This window comes from Macrotis lagotis, chromosome 2 (genome assembly GCF_037893015.1).
Source record: "Macrotis lagotis isolate mMagLag1 chromosome 2, bilby.v1.9.chrom.fasta, whole genome shotgun sequence".
In the NCBI taxonomy this organism is placed as follows: domain Eukaryota; kingdom Metazoa; phylum Chordata; class Mammalia; order Peramelemorphia; family Peramelidae; genus Macrotis; species Macrotis lagotis.
In genome coordinates this window covers 79,818,016-79,840,173 of record NC_133659.1, presented here as the reverse complement: position 1 = coordinate 79,840,173, position 22,158 = coordinate 79,818,016, and the positions used below count along the sequence as shown (strand labels likewise).

At 36.3% G+C, this 22,158-nt stretch overlaps 1 protein-coding gene across 3 annotated transcripts in view; it reads right to left on the bottom strand.

Moving 5' to 3' along the window:
• The window catches only part of C2H1orf21 (chromosome 2 C1orf21 homolog), a 266,665-nt gene that overhangs the window by 31,110 nt on the left and 213,397 nt on the right, over nt 1–22,158 (bottom strand). For all 3 annotated transcript variants that reach the window (XM_074222218.1, XM_074222220.1, XM_074222219.1), the window contains exon 4: nt 10,073–10,149. In XM_074222218.1, coding sequence (XP_074078319.1) covers nt 10,073–10,149 — 77 coding nt within the window. The remainder of the gene's footprint in view (nt 1–10,072; nt 10,150–22,158) is intronic.

The window sequence follows — 22,158 nt, the reverse complement described above, 5'->3', positions numbered from 1 at the left end:
TCAAGGGTAGAAAATAGGAAGGAGCCTGGTGAAATCTACTTCTGATTCATGGCTACTGCCTTTGCATTCGACACTGTAGTTTCCAAAAGTCTCATTGTGTCCACGTGACTTGTTTGACACCAAAGTTAATGGCTGGGTAGGCTCAAGATTTATTTACAGCCAAAGCTGTTTGATCTTTCCAGAGCTGAACCACAGACTCCCTAACTACCACTTTTTCAAATTGATCTTTTAAGTAAAACAAACTGAACAAACCTGCCAGGCAGTCAGAGGCCAAATAGCATGATACAGGCTCTTTCTTAGCATATTTAAAGCCAACTCAGGCTTAGCTCTAGGACCAGATAGTCCATTTCTTTGAAGGTAGAGATAGAAAAGGTAGAAAACGAATTACAATTTGTGCAGCATTCCTGTGGTCAACACTTTTTTATATTATGATGACAATGGAATCTTTAAAAGTTGGCACTTTTTGAATTCAATCTCAAATAAGGAAGTGTTGCCTTCCCTTCCTCTAAGTGCAGTGGTTGGGGGGCAACATGGTTTGGGGGTGGAGAAGTTCAGGGCTTAGATCTGGGAGACCTGTTTCCAAGTTTTGGTTCTACCAAATATGAGCATGACCCAGAGAGGTGATACAATTATCACAAGTATAGAACTTGGAGTTAGAAGACCTGGATTTGAATCCTACCTCAACTACTTATTAACATTGGGCAAATCATTTAACCTCTATGGGTCTTAGTTTTCTCATCTGTAAAATGGGGATAAATGAAGTGCCTACCTCATAGGGTTATTGGGAAGATTGCTTTGCAAATTTAAAGAACTATATAAATGTTATTATTAGTAAGGAAGGAATCATACATGCATTAAATTCCTACTTTATATCTGCTAAACGCTTTACAAATGCTACCTCATTTGTTCATCAAAACAGCTCCAGGAGGTAGCTGGTGTTTTTATCCCCATTTACAGTTAAGGAAACTAATGCAAATAAAAGTTAAGTGATTTGTACAGGGTTCTACATTTAATACATATCTGAGGCTGGATTTGAACTCTGGTCTTCCTGATTCCAGGCCAGGCATTCTAACCCCTGAGTTACTTTGCTGTTGTTGTTATAACATAGATTCAGAGCTGAAATGGAACCCAGTATCTTAGGATCGTATTAATTCATTCAATAAATGTTTATTTATTACCTGAGAACTAGATAGCACAGTGAGTAGAGTCCCAGCCCTCAAGCCAGGAGGATCTGAGTTCAAATCTGAACTCAGACACTAGCTGATGATCTTGGTAAAGATCCTTAACCCTGATTACCTTGCATCCAGGGCCATCTCAATTATGCTGATTCATATTTGATTACTGGACCCAGATGGTTGTGGGGGAGAAAGTGAGGCTGGTGACTTAGCACAGCCCCTCTTCACTCAAATCCAATTTTCTGGCTAATCATAGCATTGCCTCCCTGATGTCATAGTCTTCAAAAATGAAGGACGGACAGACATCATCATCATCATCATCATCATCATCATCATCAATTAATTTAACAACTGTGTTCAATTCTGGGGGATACAAAGAGAGGCAAAAGACTGTTCCTGCCCCATGGAGTTTAACAATTCAATGGGGGAGATAACATGCAAACAAATATATACAAGGTTAACTATATAAAGAGAAAATACTGTAATAAGAGGGCTAGATTTCAGGTAGAAGGTAGGGTTTTGGAAGTCAGGGAGTTAACATAAGTAAAGAAAGTACTTTTCAAACTTCAAAACACTACATAAATACTAGCTGTTTTTTCTTAAGTAGAAAGCAAAACTTTATTTCTCTGAACATTTTGAAACAAAAGTAAAAAAGTTTTGACTTTAAGTTCAAAAATCTGCAGTCCATTATGATTCCAAATCTCAGTTTGATAGCACCTTTCCAAATGGGGCTCCCACATACTTGGTATGCATAATAGTACGTGACATAAAGTTTGCCCTTGCAGCACAGTCCCTGCTGCTGCATGTATTAAATCTGAGAATCACCACACCCTTTCTAAAGTTTATATCACTTTCTCCCATCTGCTTTTACCTAGAAGTTCCAACACAGGAGGGAGGAAAAGGAATCCTAAGCTTTCAATGGCCACAGATGTAATCCAAACATTTTTACCAAAATACATACTAGAATTATCACAGGAACTCTCTTGGTCCAACTCCCAAGAGTAACAAAAATCCCTCTATGGTAGCTATTGTTTTAAGATGAGGAAATCAAAGCAAGGCAAACAAGTTAGGTCTTGTACAAAGACATAGTGATATAGTAAGTGGTAGAGTTAGAATTTCAACTCAAGTTCCTTGATTCCAAATGTATCACTCTTTCTACTATACCATGATGATTCTTGGGTAAGTCAATTAACCAATCTAAGGGTTCAGTTTTCTCATCTGTCAAATGAAGATAATAATATCATAATGCCTATTTCATGAGAGTCTTGAAGAATATCTTTGTGCTTTGGGATGTGTAAGAAAATGTTAAGATGTGATTAAAACCAACCCTGACTTTTTTTGATTACATGAAGTCATAACCAACAAAGAAGAAAAGATCAACCAAACTGTTCATGGGGAACTCACTGCTTGCCTTGAAATATAACACATAGATTTTGATTATCAGAAAAGGTAGTTTGAAAGAATGGCTCCAGGGTGGCCATAAATTATCCCTGAAAGGTGATACAAAGAGTGAGTCAGATCCCTCAGAGAAAGATGATGATGTAAGATAAAGGTTTTGTCACAATAAGCATGGCAGATACAGTAAGGATGAATAAGCCCTCACAACTGAAATAAAACCAGGCTGAGGCTTAAATCTTAATCTGGACAAATTGTCTTTCTGCTTTGCCCTCCAATTCATGGTACAATCATAATAAATAAATCTGGGATTCTTAACTTGGAGATGGTAAACTTAAAAAATTGATAACTTTATTTCAATATAATTGGTTTTCTTCATAATTCCATTTGTTTTATTTTTAAGCATTTAAAAATATTCTGAGAATGTGCCCCCACCAGACTGTCAGAGGAGGCTAAGACCCACAAAAGGTTAAGAAGCACTGATAGAAAGGTGGGGACAAAGATGGGATTATCAAGAAGATAAATTAATTATTAAAAAAGGAAATCTTTAGATCATAGCTCTAAAGCTAGAAGGAAAAGAATCCCTCATTTTACAGATGAAGAAACAGCTCCAGAAAAATTAATGACTTGTCACACTACTAGCAAGATCCTGCACTTAGTAGACGGTACATAAAACAAATGAAAAACTAAGTCCTCTGACTCCAGAGCTAGGATATTTCCCCTTTGTCCCAGAAAGTCTCATAATACACACCTTGAGAAATAATAATAATTAACATTTATACAATGTTTTAAGGTTTATAAGGTTTTTTAAATAAACAACTTGATTTGGACTCAAACCAAAGCAAAAGACTTATTAAAGGCAACTTTGTCATTGCTAGAGAGGTGGTCTCTGTAAGTATTTAATCTCAGCTATTTATTATAAATACTTGCTATGCAAAAAACATAGTTTTTAAATAGTTTTTAAATTTGAAATCACAAAATGAAGAATTCTTAGCATAGGAGGACAGGGGGAAGAGTGAGGTATAAAATTACACACTAGCATCCCCTGGGCAAGTCACTTAATCCTGTTTGCCTCAGTTTTCTCATCTGTAAAATAAGCCAGAGTAGAAAATGGCAAACAACTTCAGTATCTTTGCCAAGAAAAACCCAAATGGGGTCTCAAAGAGTTGGAAATAATTGAAAATGACTAAACAACAGCAACAATAAATCCCCATGTTATTTTCTAACTTCTCAGAATAATTAGACTCAGTTAATTTATGAAGGTCAATACTATACTGTGTTTTTGAGAACACTTCATGTGAGATTTCCTGACATTTTGTTACAAAGGTCTTCAAATATCATGTACCATTTTTTATGATCATGATGATTGTTGGTTTCTGATTCATTACTATTAAGACTTAACTGCATTATTAAGGGAGACCCTTTTTTCCTTGAAAACATCAGAAACACTCATTATAGGGAAATGATGGGTTCTTCAGCAGCATGTCAATGAGAGAAGTAAACTCTATAAACACCAAAGACAAGAAAAACCAAATTTCTCATAAATTTACATGTGTTGACAAAAGGCACATAGAGACTGAATGGTCTTTTGTGCAGTTGAAAGAACAGAGAAGTAAATAGTTTTAAAGTAAGGTTACAAAATTTATGAGTAGTGTTACAAAAGTTCCTTTGATCTAAAAGAAAAAGGTTAATCTTTAGTACATTAAAAACCAATAGCAACAGTAAGCTGTAGGACAATCTTACTTTATGCTATAAAAGTTTGTGACAATAACTTATTTTCCTAAGTTAAGATGTTAACTCTTCATCATCCTCTAAGAATTCAATATAAATGTATTTCCTGAAATATCAATTGTTCCTCTTGGGAAGAATCATTCTTCCTAGAATCAGAAGGAACTTCAAAGCCCATCAAATCCAAGATTTAAACAAGGTCACATAAGTAATAAGGGTTAAAAGAGAGACTTGAATTTAGGTCTTTGACTTTAAGTCTAGTGCTCTTTCCTCAACACCGTGATGCAATTAAAAAAAAATAGCCTGAAACTTGATGGGTCAGCCAGGTGGTACAGTGAATAGAGTTCAAAACTGGCCTCACATACTTACTAGTTGTATGACCCTATGCAAGTCATTTAACCTTTTTTTGCCTCAGTTTTCTAATTTGAAAAATGAGCTGGAGAAGAAAATGACAAACCATTCCAGTATCTTTGACAAGAAAATCTCAAATGGGGTCATGAAAAGTCAGATATGCTTGGCAAACAACTGAACAACAACAATGAAACTTGACATGCAGGATTATTTGTTTTTTGCTGTATGGGAATTTTCCTCTAATTCTCTTAAAAATGACAAATCCCCTAAATCAGATATAAGGAGCCCATACCATGCAATTCAGTTTCTTGAGCTGAATCAAGGATAAAAACTGTGGTATCTTTTGTTCCTAATTCTATAAGGCAACAAATGAGGTAGGAACTAAATCCTTTCTTAAACTCAAAAGATCTTCTGAACACATCAGCATCATCAATGAAGTTGGCATGTTAGCAACTCCAGATTTATAGTTAAACTCCAAACTTGTTTGAAGTTGGGAAGGAAGGGAGTAAGGGGGGGAGGGGAGGAGGGGAGAGCTTCTATTAAATGTTTTAATTTTACAATATCCTTTGGAAGTTGTAAATGAAGATTTGTCTGGTGTTAGTCCAATGTATCAAGGTTAAATTAATAATCACTCAGTAGGCATAGAAAAGCTGCCCCAATGTTTCTTTCCTCATTATTGAGCAGATCAGAGAATTTTATCATTGAACTTTTAAGGAGCAAGGACTGACCTCAACAAGTCTAACACAAAGGTGCTTTGATAGCATACATGTTATTAACTGCCTATTGCTCCACTAGTCAGATATAATAGAGCTATACAGATTAATACAAAGTGGATTCAGCTTGGCTGTGATGATAGAATTCCCCTGAAGGGTGATAAAATGACTACAACATACTGCCATGAATTCTGCAAAAGATAATTTTAGATTCCGACACCTGTGAATACCCTGAACTATATAGCATTTCATTTAGGAAGCTACAATAGATAGGCTATTCAATCTAGTTTCCTTTGAAAATATGACTTTTAAAAAAAATCCACTCCATTCTTACTCCTGTCACAGATACAATTGCAGTATCTTTTTTTTTTTCATAGCACTTTAAAGGTTGTAAAACTCCATCCCTAACCCCCTAGTTTCTGTGGAATGATACTGCAACCATTATCTCCATTTTAGAGATGAATAAACTGAGGGCCAGGGAGATGAAGAGATTTGCTCAGGGTCACAATATAGTAAATGTCAGAGGTAGAGTTGGACTAGATCTCCAGACTACAAATCTGCACCCCTTTTTCCTTAATCGTCACGGCAACTTAAGGTCATTTTACCAGGATAGATCGGTAGCAATGAGCTAGGAATTTCAGATGTAGGTGAGTGTTATTATTTCTCCATTAAATTTAATTCAACCAATATTTATAATATCCAAAACTATATATGACATTGTGATTGACATTAGGGACATAAGGATGAATGAAATAAGATAGTTCTTGCTTTCAAGAAGTTAACATTAATAATAGCTACTAGTATTTATATAATAGTTCTTCAAGTTTGGCAAAACGCCGTACAAGTTTCTAAAAGGCAGGTGCGATTGTTATCCTCATTTTATGGATAAAGAATCAGAGGCATAGAGATGTTAGGTGACTTGCACAAGCTCACAAAACTCCCTACTACACTTTACATTGGCTACCCTCATACTTGTATTTTTTCTTACCTCCTCTGCTTTTTAGAATCTTTATCTTCATTCAAATTTTAGTGGTCACTGCTAGAGAAAGCCTTTCCTAACTTTCCCAGTCATTACTCTTCTCCCTCTCCTAATATTATCTTGTATTTTACTTAATCATATATATGTATATGAATATGTGTGGATTGTATCTTTCCTTTGTCAATCAGTTGATAATTTATTAAACATTTACTATGTAACTGGCACCATGATAAGCATTGGGGAATACAAAAAGGGAACTTACAATTTAATGGGGACCCAATAAGTGAGGACCCAATGAAACTCAGAGGGCAAAAATTTGTAATAGAACCATTCAATAAAATTTCACAACTTTCTCCGGAACTAATGATTGCTACTCCAGAGAAAGATCAAAGAGGGTTGGTGAAAGTTATAGATAGCTAAGTAGCACAGCGTTAGTCGAACACTGGGGTTGAAGTATGGAAGACCTGACTTTAACTCTGTTCTTTCTCCCCTAATATTATCTTGTATGTTACTTAATCATGTATATATATCTACATATAAAAATGAATATACATATGTGTGTATGAGACACTAATTGGCTGTGTGGCCTTGGATAAGTCACTTATCTGCTCATTTTCTTTAAATGCAAAATGAGAATAAGAATAGGACTTATACCTCCCAAGGTTGTTGTGAAGACTGAATGAGAGTATAATTCTAAGAGTATAATTCTAAAATGTATTTAGAATGGTGTTTGGTACACAAATATTATCATCATCATTGCCACCAGGATCAGGAATTCAAGGATGGAGGAGAGTGTATTACCAACTTTAGGACTGGGTCATGACTATGAAGGGAAAGCAGAACATGGTGCTGACATAGGAGGACAAGGAGGAACTGAGAGTTCAAAGGCCTTGATAAGAACCAAGAGCAAGTCAATGGGAGAATTGGAAGGGCAGGACATGATGGCCAGAGAAAGGTATTTCTGAGATGAAATCTTGGAAGCAGAGAAATTTTGTGGGGCAGTGGGGTGTAAAGGTCTGCTATGCCCTGTGAGTGGAAGAGTGACTAAAATCAATTGAATTGAGGAATGGAGATTAGAATATTATGATGATCAACAGAAGGAATACTGACATCTGGTCCTCACATTGTTATTATCATCACTTCTCTACTCTTGCTTATCCCACATGCACAGTGATTCACCAAATCTTCTCTTTTTTTGCCACTGAACTATCTCTCCCACCTGTTCCCTTCTCTCCACTCACACAGACCCTTTCAAAGTATAGATATCATCAATGCTGGCCAGGGTTAATATCTTTAAAATATATTTTTATTGATATCTTTTGTTTTCATACTACTTTGATTTTTTCCCTCTATGCCTCCCTTCTTCCAGACAGAAATCCTTCATAACAAAGAATTTTTTAGAAAAGAAAGAAAAAAAAGAAGAAGAGAGAGAGAGGGAGACAGAGAATTTGGAACTCAAAGTTTTTAACACAGGGTGCTAAAAATTAATTTAAAAATTTTTTAAAAAAATGAGGAAGAAGAAATAAATCAGCAAAACTAATGAGCATATCTAGATACTCTAATGTTACATGCAGTAATTATTACATGGCCATAGACTCTCTTCCTCACATCTGAAAAGGTGTAGGGAGAGATGTTATCTCAAATTCTTTCTTTGGGGTCAAGTTTGTTCTTTTTCATTTTGTAACATTCATCTTTAATTATACTGTAATCACATTGTGGTAACTCCACTCATTTCCTTCTACATGACTTCATATGAGCTTTTCCATGTTACTCCATATTCATGAGATTTATCCTTTCTTATAGTACAATGACATTTTAGAAAACTCAGCACACATCTCTGTTTAGCCATTTCCCAATCGATGGGTATTTACTTTGTTTTCACTTCTCTGTGACCACAAAAAATACAGTTGAAAATATTTTGGCTTTTATGGAGTCTTTCTTTTTGTTTGGATCTCCCTGGGATCTATCTATGTATCTATCTATATCTGCTCTGGATTACTGCAAGAACCTCCCACCACAATCTATATTTTTGCCAAAGTATTCCTAAAGCACACGTTTCTCCAGATGACTCCTCTAATGCAGTAAACTCTAGCGGCTTTCTCTCATCTTGGAGATCAAACGGAAACTTGTCTGCTTGGCATTCAAAGCACGTCACAATGTGGATCCTTTTTCAATCTTACTATTATACTTTACTCCAAGGCTTTTCTGGAACCAGTTCTATATCTATTACCTCATTTGAATCTCATAATATTTCTTGTTACTTTTTACCATGAACTCTATGGTCCTGTCGTCTTTCATGTTTTTCCTCATATGTCATCATCAAATTCCTGGGTCTGTACCTTTATACTGATTTCTACTCCCTCATGCTAGAATACATTCTCCTAACCTTAACGTCTTAGAATGCCTTAGTATCCTTCCAGATTCAGTCCAAGCACCAACTTCAATATACGACATTTCCTTATTTCCTTCCATTTTTTTCTTCCCTCAAATCACCATAAATCTTCTTTGTAGGCATAGGTACTTGTTCTCTCCCCCAGCTAGAAAGTCATCTCCTTGAAGACATGGATTGTTTCCTTTTGTCCTTAGATCTTCAGTGCCCAGTTCAATGCTTGGAACAATCTTTTATGTTTAAATAAATGTTGCTGCTTGGTTTGATAATGCTTGTCTAATGGTACTACTATTATTACATAAGAATAGGTTCAGGGAATGAACCTGTGATTTTACTGATATAGGGAATTCCTAGTGAGGAAATGTTTTTTTTTTTTTCTACTAATGCAGGATGACACGTTCTTTGCAACTGAAAGTCACACAAGGACAAGACTGGAGCCCAGGTCTTCCTGGTTTCAAGAATGACTGTATAGCCACATCAATATCTTGCCTTTCTATGATCACATATTAGAAACAATTATGAAATCCTCTGTAAGAATTCTGATCCCTAAGAGTAATGGGTAGAAAGTACAAAGGCAAACTGAGTTTTGATGTAAGGAAAAGATTCCTAATCATGAGTTACTCCAAAGTGGAACAGGCTGCCTCAGTAGGTAGCAGGTTGTCCCTCACTGAAGGTCTTCAAGCAAAGACTAGATGACCATTTGTTGGGTATTGTGTATATATATTTTGTGAATAAAATATGGGATATTCTCTTTCAGGAACAGGTTGGTCTAGGAGGCTGTGAATATTCCTGCCAATTCTGAAATTCTGGGATTCTGTGAAATAGGCAGTGTTGGGCAGAATGGGAGAAACTTCTTGTTAGGGTAAAGCACTCTTGTAGAAGTTTATTAATGTTAGAGGCTGGGTGTCATCTTCCTGATAGAGCCAGGAAGATCTGATTTCAAATCCAGCCTCAGATACTTAATAACTGTGCAACCCTAGACTAAAGATTTACCTTGTCTTTGCCACAGTTACCAACTGTAAAATGGGGACAATAACACCTCTCAGGGTTGGTGAGGATCTATCTTTTAAGTCTAGAATCTTATCACAGTGTTTGGAACACAGTAGGTACAAATATAGATGCTATTCTCTTTCCATTAATTTGCATGCATAGATAAGCCACAATCTTTTCCTGCGAAGGTGAGGATTGCTACAAAATATACCCCATGGGTTAAACTCCCTTATGGAGAAATTAATTATGAGTCCTGGACATTTGAGAAAACAGGTCCAGGAGTCTTTTATATTTTTTTTACTTAAAATATTGTCATAAAAAACCGCAATAGAGAATCAGAAAAATGACTTACTTTGCTCTAGGTTGATGTACCAATCCTGGAACCTCTTTATTAGGTTTAAGTCTTACATTTGAACTGGCACTTTTTTCCTGCAAAACAAACATGCAAAGGAAAAATTAAAAATTTGGTAGATAGGCAAGTAAATATATATTTGTGATCAGAAGGTTAGGATTATAGATAAAGAGGTAGTGATGATGCAGTGGAAAGGTGTGGGACAACAGGAAAATGACTGGATTTAGAGTAAGGAGATTTAATGGAACCTAAATTCAATAGTCATCTGTTATCTCATGTAACCATAGGCAAGTCACTCAATCTCATTGGGACACATCTCCCCCAACTGTAAAATGTGGAGATGGAGAAGAGAGGGGAACTGTAAAGGTCTATTATAAACCATGAGAGCTCTGGATTTGGTATTGGAGAACCTGAGTTCAAATCCTGAGTCTGTGTGACCTTGAACAGGTCACAGCTCTGGGTCTCTGCTTCTTTAGAAGTAAAATGAAGGTGGCAGGCTAATTGGTGTTTGAGATTTGCTTTAGGTCTATGAATTTCATTTTTGTCATATTAGAATAGTCTAGGTGGAATCTGTCAACTCATCTGATGGAATAATTTAAGCCTTGAAAATAGGAGATATAGCTTATAAAAATTTGATACTATTAATTATTAAGATAATGTTGAGAAAACACAATATAAATATTTAATTCTCAACTCACAAGAAGAAGGATGGATGAAAATTTGCAGGTTAGCAAATGAGTTGAGGAGGGAGAATATAAGATGCTAGGGGGAGAAAATCAAGGATGATAGTCAAATTGGTACAATCTCAGTCATAATTTCTTTTCTCAAATTGATTAAAATTGGCTAAATTTTTACATGTATGGCTACTGAAACAAAAAAATGTTTAGTGTCAGAGGCACATGTAGGCATATGAGTAAAAGTGACTGCCAATTTCAGACTATTTAAAAAATAAAACTGAATTCAAATGAAATCTTTAAATTTATTCCTTGTCTGAGTTTAAGAAATATGCCTTGCCTGCTCATCTGACCATAGATTACACAAGAGAACAATAATTCTGAAATTTTAACTACCAATGTACCCATTGCATCAATATATAATCTCTATGTTTATAGCACTTTACTTCTGAAAGAGCTCAAAATTTTTTTTCACAGTGTCTTTACCAAAGAAAGAATATTTTTCCTCATTTTATTCTCATTTTTATATGAAGGCATAGATACCCAAAGAATTGGAAAACTGACCAAAATCAATATACAATAAATATTAACTTTTCCTAATATGCCAAAGGGAAAAAGTCAAAGCACCAAACTCTAAGAATTGCCTATTTTAACTAAGACTAATCTGTCTCCCCTTTAACTGTCATCTGAAGTTATGCATTGAATTTGATGGAGTTAAAATGATATGATTATAGAGAAGGTACAATCTGGCTGTTGCTATCTGTATGATATTACTAAGTATTTCAAATAGGGCAATTATGATTGTATTTCCTATTAGAAAAGAATAGTTATTAAAGTTTCTTAGTAGCCCACATGATGTAAAGATCCCAAAAGTTCTTAGTGTAATTTCGCAAAAAAAAAAAAAAAAAATCTTAAAACAGCATTAAGACCTTTGGGACAACTTGATCTCTGTACAGGGTCTTCCAAACAATCATCCTCCAACGCAGGTGGTACAAGTAATAATTACCACCATTTTACATATTAGGAAATGGAGTCTCTGAAAATAAAGGGATTTGACTCAAAGTCTCACAGCTAGTAAATATCAAAGTCAGGAGTTTCTAATCCTAATTCCAAGACTGGAGTTCTTGCCATTGAACTGATTCTGTCTTTTAAGGAAGATGGACCATATTCCTGATTTCCCCAAAATCTAAAAAACATCAAAGCCAGTGTCAGTCCTAAAGCATACCTGAAGCTACATGGTGCCCAAGAAACATTTTTTCAAAATGAGACCCACATGATGATGCTGTGTCAAACACAAAATTTGTTTTTGCATCTAATTTAAAACTTTCTGAGAAGCAAAGATAAAGAGGAGTAGAACTGTAATGAACATTGTATTTATGAATCCAAAGTGTATTGCATCAGAGCAAAAGAGGCTTCGTGGTAAAAATGTAAAGGGTATTGGGCAGGGGCGGCTAGGTGGTGCAGTGGATAGAGCACCGGCCCTGGAGTCAGGAGTACCTGAGTTCAAATCTGGCCTCAGACTTTTAATAATTACCTAGCTGTGTAGCCTTGGGCAAGCCACTTAAACCCATTGCCTTGCAAAAACTAAAAAAAAAATTAAAAAAAAAAAGAAAGAGAAAGAGTATTGGGAGCATTGGGTCTGGGATTAGACCTAGGTTCAAAAATCACCTCCATCACCTACTTCCTGTAAGATGATGTTACATCTCTTTTCCCCATCAGTCACATGACGAGGTTTAGATTAGATGGCATCAGATTCACATTCAGCTCTCCAACTATGTTCATCTTTTGATTCAATGTACTCCTTCTTTGGAAAATGAGGTTAGACTAGATGATCTTTGACTTGAGGTCATCAAGCTATGATCCTATGAATACATCAGCTAAGTCTTTACTCTTCTGAAAAAAAATCACATACTATCCTTTCTCTAAATTCTCTTAACTCTTCCTGGGCTGTGGATAATCAGAATCATGATCAGTTTTCCTGATTAAACAGAGAAATTGGTATATATCAAAGGGGAAAGAAAAAAGTTGCTTTGTCAGATCTTTGCATGATCTCAGCATGTTCTTCCCCTTTGTGGTCCAAAGGATTCAGAGCCATGGTGCAGAATCTAGCCTTCTCATACTGACTGGTCAGACCTAAAGCTTTCCTCTAATTCAGATGACTCGGTGCCCACAAAGAGAAATTCTGCATCATTTACTCCTCCCATGAGGTTAACAAGTACTTAAACCAGCTCCTGAGCCACAAAGAAAAATGGCTTAACAAGAAGAGCAATAGAAACACAAGAGCAATGGAGATCTGCTGGAAAACCATAACCGGGAAACTCATTTTTCATCTCAGAAATACAGTAGCCTAGGGAGCTATGTCAAGAGATATAATTAAGTTGAAGGGGGCTATAATTTATACTCTGGTAATGAGGTCATTGTGCATCTATCTGTCACATATGTACAAAAATACCTGGACTGCAAAGGGGACTGGAAGAAAATAAACATTGATTAAGGTGCCTACTATGTACCAGTTGCCATGATAAGCACTTCACAAATATCTCATTTGGTCTTCACAGTAATCTCAGAAGTACAGAATATCACCATTCCCATTTTACAGAGATTACGTGATTTGTCAAGGTCAGTAATAAGTGCCCAGTACTAGCCCAGCTAATAAGTGAATAAGGCTGGATTTGAACGTGGGAAGATGAGACTTTCTGACTATGTACTTATGGTGGCACTTAGCTGCCAAAATAGCAAGCACCAAAACAAAGGAGAAAACAATTTTAAGCATTCCCTTAGCTGAGGAGCCAAAGAGCAATCAACTAACCCCTTTCCCTACGCACCCCCTTTCATTCTGAATTAAGAGAGCCCTGCCCATACAACATTCCCCTTAAACTAATGTTTGTCCTTCATTTTTCAAAGAAGACCAAGACATCAGGAAAGTGATGCCATGACAAGCACATAAATTAGTTTTGAGTGAGGGGGTGCTGTGCTAAGTCACCAGTTTCATTTTCTCCTCCAGAGCCATCTGGGTCCAGTGGCCAAATACGAATCAGGATGACAAGAGATGGTTCTGGATGTGAGGCAATCAGGATTAAGTGTCTTGTTCAAGGTCACACAGTAAGTGGCAAGAGTCTGAGGCTGGATTCGAACTTCTATCCATCTAGTGGAACTCTGGGCAAGGGATCTAACTACTAGTGCTCCAAGCAACTGTCTAAGGCAATGATTTGCAGGAGAATTACAACTATTTACTGGCAAAGGGAGTTTCATTGCTCATAATTCCCTTTCTGATAGGCAAAGTTAGAGGGGAATGGGACTGAAAGATAGAGAGGGAAAAGGCAAATCTCCTTTCAATAAAGTCACAGATCCAGTCTCCTTCTCCCCCTCAAAAAATCAAAACAAATCACTTTATATAGAGATGATAAGGGATCTTTGGAGTTAGAAAATCTGGGCTCAAAATCCTAGTTCTCAGGGTCCATGGAATCATGACCCCACAGCCATCTTCCCCCTCAGATGTCACAACACATTTTGCATGCTTTCATTCTGATGCATCCATCATCAAATTATACTGTATTACAATTGTATGGGTCTTATACCTCCTTACTAGACTATAAACCTCATTAAAGGTGGTACAGTAGATAGGCACTGGACCTTGAGTTAAGAAGACCTGAGTTCAAATCTAGCTATACTTAATAGCTATGTGATCCTATATATCTCAATTAAGTTGCCTGCTTCAGTCTCTCCAAATATAAAATGGGGGCAATAATAATGGTACCCACCTCCAGGGTTGTTTTGTGGATCAAATGAGTTAATATTGGTCAAAGGCTTTAAAAACTTTAAGGTACTATATAAATGATGTGGTTATTGTTATCATTGTTGTCAATAAATTTAAAATCTATCCATGGACTTTTTTCTGCTCATAATTTTTAGTAGCTCTTCATTTCTTGACTAGAATAGTTGATTATCCTTTGCCTGGTAAGATTTTAAAGATATTCCTTTTTATTTTTAAGATTTTTCAAGGCAATGGGGTTAAGTGGCTTGCCCAAGGCCACATGACTAGGTAATTATTAAATGTCTGAGGTCAGATTTGAACCCAGGTACTCCTGACTCCAAGGCCAGTGCTCTATCCACTGCACCACCTAGCCACCCCCTAAAGATATTTTTTGACAAGTATCTACTGTTTCTAGAAAAGGGTGAGCCTCAATTAATCATTTAATTAACAGAGTAAACTATATAGTAAGGAACTTTCCTGTAATCTCATCACTATGTGCCTTTAATCACTATGTCAGAATCATAAGGTGTTGCTAGGCAATAGATGAATGGCAGATGAAATCACATTGGAGAAACTTCCTTAAAAAAAGAACATATTAAAATATAAATCTGAAAACATCTTCCCACTACAAATATAAATATTTTAAAATGTCCTGTTGTTTTGAACTACTCATACCACTAGATAAATAATAAAAAACTGACTAATACAATAATTATTTTACTTAATTGAAAACCCTTGCAAATATATAAAAAACTGAATATAGTACATTCATATGACTTGTCATAAATTGATCTTATGCATAAATTATTTGAGATAAAATGAGTTTTAGCCAAAAAAGTGAATATAAGCTCTGTTCTACTTTAATTTTTCTTGATGTCTATTCAGTTGAAGGAAAAAAAAATAAGGACATGAAAGTTATGTTCCAATATTTAAAAGGCTGCTGTGTGAAAGAGAGATTTAGATTTGTTCTTCTTGGCCTCAGTGAGCAGAACTAGAATCAATTTTTGGAAGTTACAGAGATGAAGATTTAAGTTTAATATAAGGGGACAAAAATGAACAATTAAAGAGTTATCAAAATGGGATAGACTGACTCAGGAGGTAGTGAGTTTTTCATCACCAGAAGTCTTCAAGTCAAGACTCAACAACGCCTCTTCAAGAATGTTGCAGGTACAGAGCTTCTGGTTCCCAGTACTCTGCTTCTAGCTTCAAAATCCTACAGAATTCTATTCAAATTATTTCATGAAAGAATCTATTGTATGGTTAGGCTCAGTTTTCTCAGACCCTTTGATCTTGTTGGACAAGCACTCATTAGAGATGTTGCAGATGAGATTCTTATTCATATAATCAATTGGGTCTGATTGCGATCTATGAATTTGTCAGTCATTTGGAAAAAAGCCATTGCAGCTATAACCCCAAAGTCAGTGATACCACAACTAGACTTTGACCTCAAAGAAATCAAAGAAAAAGGAAAAAAAGATCTATGCAAGCAAAACTATTTAGAGCAGCTCTTTTGGTTATACAAAACTGAAAACAAAGGAGGTGCCCATTAATGGAAATGGTTGGAGAAATGACAGGAAAGGAATAAAATGGAATATTTTGCTATGAGAAATGTTGAAAGGGACAATTCTAGAGAACTCTTGCAGATTGAAATGAGCAGATCCAGGAGGACAATTTATACAGTCAGAATAATATTTTAAAGGAAAAAAAAATCTTTGAAAGATTGAAGAATTCTGATTTGATATAATGATCAATCATGATTTCAGTGGAGTGATGATGAAGCATACTACTCATTTCTTGAGAGAGGAGTGATGGACTCAAACTACAGAATTGAAGCATGCATTTTTGGATATGGCAAATGTATGGACTTGTTTTATTGGGCTATACTATTTGATCAAATTGTGTTTTTTGTTTTGTTATTTTTGGGGGAAACAGGAGCTAGGAAAATGTAGTTACCCCACCACAGAATATAAATAAATACAAAGTAATATTTTAAAAGTACATAGAAAATAATATAAGCAAAGGGGATCAGGAGAGGCTTCATGAATGAGGTGTCACTTAAGCCAAACTTTGAAGGAATCTAGGTATTTTAAGAAGTTGAGGGGAAGAGGCTGGCAGTGAGTCTGAGAGGAGAAAAGAGTTGGGATATTCTGTAGGAATACATATTGCACGTAGTCCAGTTTGGTTTCAGGAAAAATTCTGAGTCAAAAATCATTAGTAGTGAGATGTAAGGGGACTCACTGTGGAGTGAGAGTCAAAAGATCTAAAATTATTGAAATGTTTTGATGCTCCTACTTATAGCATTCACCAGATGCATAATTTTGGGCAAGGTCCTCTTCTGGACTCTAGGATGAACTAGGTGCATCTTCAAGTTCCCTTTTTTTTTTTTTTAGGTTTTTGCAAGGCAAGGTTAGGTGGCTTGCCCAAGGCCACACAGCTAGGTAATTATTAAATGTCTGAGACTGGATTTGAACCCAGGTACTCCTGACTCCAAGGGCGGTGCTTTATCCATTGTGCCACCTTAGCTGCCCCTCAAGTTCCCTTTCTAATTCTTATGTTCTATAATTTTTTTAGGTATTTTGCAAGGCAATGGGGTTAAGTGACTTGCTTAAGGCCACACAGCTAGGTAATTATTAAGTGTCTGAGGCCAGATTTGAGCTCAGGTACTCCTGACTCCAGGGCAGGAGATCTATCTACTGTACCACCTAGCTGCCCTATATGTTCTATAATTTTGACATAAATAAATGAACAGTCAGAAGAAAAAAAACCCACCAAGAAATGAGACAAAAACAGAAGAATTCCCCTCATCTCAGGAGGCTCTCAGAGAGGATACCTGGTCCCTCATTTTATAGATAAGGAAATGGATCCAGAGAACTGAGTTTTCATAATAATCAGTAATCAGGGATTCAGACTCAGACTTTCTAACTCTGGGATCCAGTGACTTTTCTACTACATTGTGTTCATGCTGTTTTCCTATGATATTCCTAGAAATGGCTGCATTGAGTTTTCCATTTTAAAAGGTGTTCAGGAAGGGTTCATGATTTACATAAGGAAGTTAAAGTCTAGAACTTTTGTGTGCCTGCATACTTAATACTTAATAATTCAGACTATTTCATCACCTTTCTTTTAGGGCTACACTGGGTCCTCCAAAGCAATGAAAAGGAGTAGTAATGGCACCTTAAAAATGAATGAATGAAAAAGCATTTATTAAGTCATTACTATTTCTCAGACACTGTATCAGGTGCTGGGAATGGAGATTCAAGTAAGCATGATAGTGTCTTTGAGGGCACAGGTGTAAAAGCCCCCCCCCCCCCAACCCACACCTGCAATGTGACATGTTAATGTAATGTTAATTTGTGGTTTTTTCAAAGTCAAAAGCAGCCTGAAGAGAGCCTTTTGATTTGTTTGACCACTACTGGGGGAAGTCAACACATAGAGAAAAGCTAGTAAGGGAATGGGCTTGATTTGGAAATGACTATAAAGGGACTGGAAGGCCTGTTCTGGGGTATAAGGAGAGAGGGTCAATATCAAGGAGAGAGACCAAAAGTCAAGGGTGGGTTCTGCTTATCTCCAGAATTCTGGAAAAGGAGAGACATTCCTTTTGTGTGGCATAATTTATGATATGTACTAATAATAACAATAATAGTAACAGCTATCTTTTTATACAGCATATTAAAGTTTGCAAAGAGCTTTACAAATATTATCTCACTTGATCCTCACAGTAACCCTGGGAGGTAGGTTCTATTATTATCTCAATTTTACAGATGAGGCAGACATGAGTTAAATTACTTGCCCAACATCACACATTTAGTAAATGTTTTAGGCTGGATTTGATTGTCTTATTCCAGATTCAGTGCCACTTAGCTTCATCTAACATTATATATTAACCAAATGGCAAAAAAAGTGAATACCAGTCAAGGAAAGACACAAATATGCTCTTCATTCTAGAGGAACAGCAGGTCAGAATTTATTTATGTCCATTTCACTTTAGTACTGATAAGTTGTGAAAGGTCATTTGTAATTCCTGGAAAAAATTTTCATTCTTTACTGTCCTAGCCAATTCTAAATTCCACCTCTCTCTCTCTCTCTCTCTCTCTCTCTCTCTCTCTCTCTCTCTCTCTCACACACACACACACACACACACACACACACACACACACACACACACACACACACACACACACACGCCTACACTCTTTAGGCAAACTCTTCCTAACAGAAGTCAAAGAAAATGAGTTAAAGTCAATATTTTAACAGTGCCCCAAGGCTTTCTAATGAAGACAAGTGTCATCTATACCAGGATATGATTATTTTACAATGTGGAGTCAAGCATTAAATTTCTATATAGAGTCATGGGAGTCAACAGTCAAGTCTAGTGTTCTTTCATTATTGATGTTCTTTTAGCCCCAGGCTGCTAGAAAATATGACTTGTAGCTACAGTTGAAATTTTAAAGTTTCTCAAAATTCAAATATAGTACTTAGACAATAAAGATTGTAATTCTTTTCTTCTTTACAGGAATGGAACACTGACTGAAGTAGCTTTATTCTATACTATGAATAGGAACTATGTTTTTACAACTTACAGGCCATTCTTTTTCATTTCTTTTATCTACCTACCTTTACAACCCCTTACCTTTTAGAACTCCACCAATTTATGCTCAATTTTGGTGTTGTGTATGTTAGGGTGGGGTGATTGATTGAAATCAGGCTCAGAATAATTTGGTGTGAGGCAACAGAGTGTCCTATGGGTCAGAGGGAGACCTGTGAATTTTGAAAAGTTGGAAGATTTTGGACCTCCCATGGGCATTTTAGCACTGTCTCTGAAATGACACTGGTCAATGGCAATATCTATATTGGGAACTGAGAACAAATTAGACACAATAAAGAAAGGCAGCTTCATTACACTGCAAGAAGTTCAACAGAAAGCTACATCATAATTAATGAGAACTTCATGCAAACTTCTACTAGAGTTGTGAGTTTGTTTCTTTGCCACATGAGCTCTCTAAGCTTGAGTCCACTTTTTCCCCAGAATAGGTTTATTAATCCATGACCTGAGAACTTACTGAAATAATTTTTTTATAATTTTATTTCAGTATAACTGTGTAATCCTATGTATTTTAAATTCTTCATTTAAAAACATTATTCTGAGAAGGGATCTGTTCTGTCAGACTGTCAAAGTGGTTCATTGCACAAAAAAGTTTAAGAGTCCCTGCCCTGGACTCTGTATGTACTTGTGGAAAGATGTGCCTTCAGTTTGCAGGAACAGTTTATGCTAATTGTTCTAACTATACAACCTTAGCAAGTTTTTAAAAAAATGAAATCTATTAACTGACTGGTTAATAGTCAGTTAATTAGGGAACACATTGGTGGGGGCTCATAGTATTAGAATCTCCATTCCCCCAGCCAATCTCTAAAACCCTAAGGGAAGAAGTAGTCATCAACCTTCTTGGGATCTAGCTGCCAATATGGGTAGGTAGGTGGGAAATTGCCTAAGAACCTGCGCATGTGCGTTCTCTCTCGCGCTCTCTCTATATGCATGCATGTATGTATATATACATATATATTTTCTATATATATGCATATATATGTATAGAAAATAGCTCACAGACAAGTAAGGGGTTCTGCTTTGTACATGTTCACCCACTTTTTGTTTTGCAAGATCATTGATTCAGAGCCAAAAGAAGTATTAAATATCATTGAGTCCAACGCTCACTTTATGGATAAGGAAATCGAGGTCAAAAAGTTGAATGGCTTGCCAAGGATCACATCTGAAGCAGGATCAAGTCCAGGTGTCTCCTAGTGCCTTCAAAAGATTGGCACTGTAAAAAGATATGCATAAAGTTAAGAGCAAATTTTCAGGAGCTTTTTTTGATATCATTTTGAGTTCTTTTAATTAGGAGAATGTAAAAAGGAAATCTAATTATGATTTAATAAACTTATCAAGAAGTATGTCTTTTACTAAAGATCATGGGAGGGTGGGGCACAAAACTTTCAGATACCTTTTCTCAATTATTCTTAAGGTTCTCATTCTTCCAGCTACAAGTGAAAGTTTTCTGTAAGTCTAGTACTTTTAGTATCCTATTTTTGCATTAGAACATTTGTGCCACTGCTACAAATTGCCATTTCATTGTTTTACTGATTAAATAAAAGAACATTTTCTCTTTCATAAAAACAAAAAATAGTGATATAAGTAACAGAATCAAGCCAATCTATATGCAAGGATTCTTCCAGTCTGGCTCTGGTTAGGCCTTTTCTTTGTAAAAGTTTCATTCAAGAGGAGACAAAATGAGAAAGCAAAGGAGTTGTAGCAGAAATTATTGCTTTTGAATTCCAATTAGTGTTGTATCACTTTCTGTATCAACCAAACAGCTCAAAGTTAAATGAGATCCTATATAATTAAACATCGGATCAGTGAAAGACAAAGCATGTAGCATGAAATATTCCTATAACCTTGTAATGAGAAGTAAAATAAAAATACTCGCCTCCACTTATTGAACTCATTACCCCACTCGGAGGTATACTCAGAGGTTAGAGTGGAATTGGGGGTAATATTGACAGGTGAACCAATAGTGGGTGACCATTAGGTAGGTGGCTCACCGAAAGGGAAATAGATTAGTAGGGGAAACAGAATGCAAGGTTTCAACAGAGTTTATACAGGGTGGTGTTGGCAAATATAATGGCCATAGTCCCAGTGGGTAGTAAAGGAAAGTGCCTCATGGTATTACTTACTCTAGGAAAACAAGCACCTTTATTTTCCTAAGGCTAAATCAGATCCATTTTTGTGGTTTGACACAGGTAGAAGGAGGAGCTCATTCCACTGTGTGTGCGGCGCACGTGCACGTGTGTGTGTGTTCAGTCATGTTTGACTCTTCATGAACTCATTTGGAATTTTCTTGGCAAAGATACTGAAGTGGTTTCCCATTTCCTTCTCCAGCTCATTTTATAGATGAGAAAATGAAGGCAAACAGGTTGAATGACTTGCCCAGAGTCACATAGTAAGTGCCTGCTGCCAGATTGAACTCAGATCCTCCTGACTTCAGGTCCAGCACTGCTCCTAGCTGCCATTCCAGCTTACCTACAATGAAATGCTTTCACAATAAGTCTGATGGGTAGGAAGATGAAGTGGACAGGTATTGGTTATGGAGTCAGAGAACCTGAGCTGAAATACCACCTATAAAGCTTGCTATTTGTGTGTGTGATCCTAGGCAAGTTACTTAACCAATGTATTCCCTCTCTGTCTCTCTCTGTCTCTTTCTTTCTATTTTTTGGAGCACCCCCCCACCTCAGTTTTCTATATATATAAAATGGTGATAATATCTGCGTAACTACCTCAGAAGACTGTTATGAAGTTCCAATCACAGAACATAAGTAAATCATTTTTTATGACCTAGAATGCCAAGCAAATTCCAGTTATTATTGTTGTCATTATTCTTAGCAGTGGTAGCAAAATACCGAGGAGGGAGCACGGCATCTGGAGCAAAGGGATCTGAGTTTCAAAGCCCTGCTACTTACTCTCTGGGTAGATTAAATTTTTTTGTGCCTTACTTTTCCTACGTAAAATGAGGGTGTCGAATTAGATTTCCTTTTTCTACTGGTTCTAAATCTATAATGTCTATTATAAATCTATGATGTATGGATGTCAAATGTTATTACATCTTTTG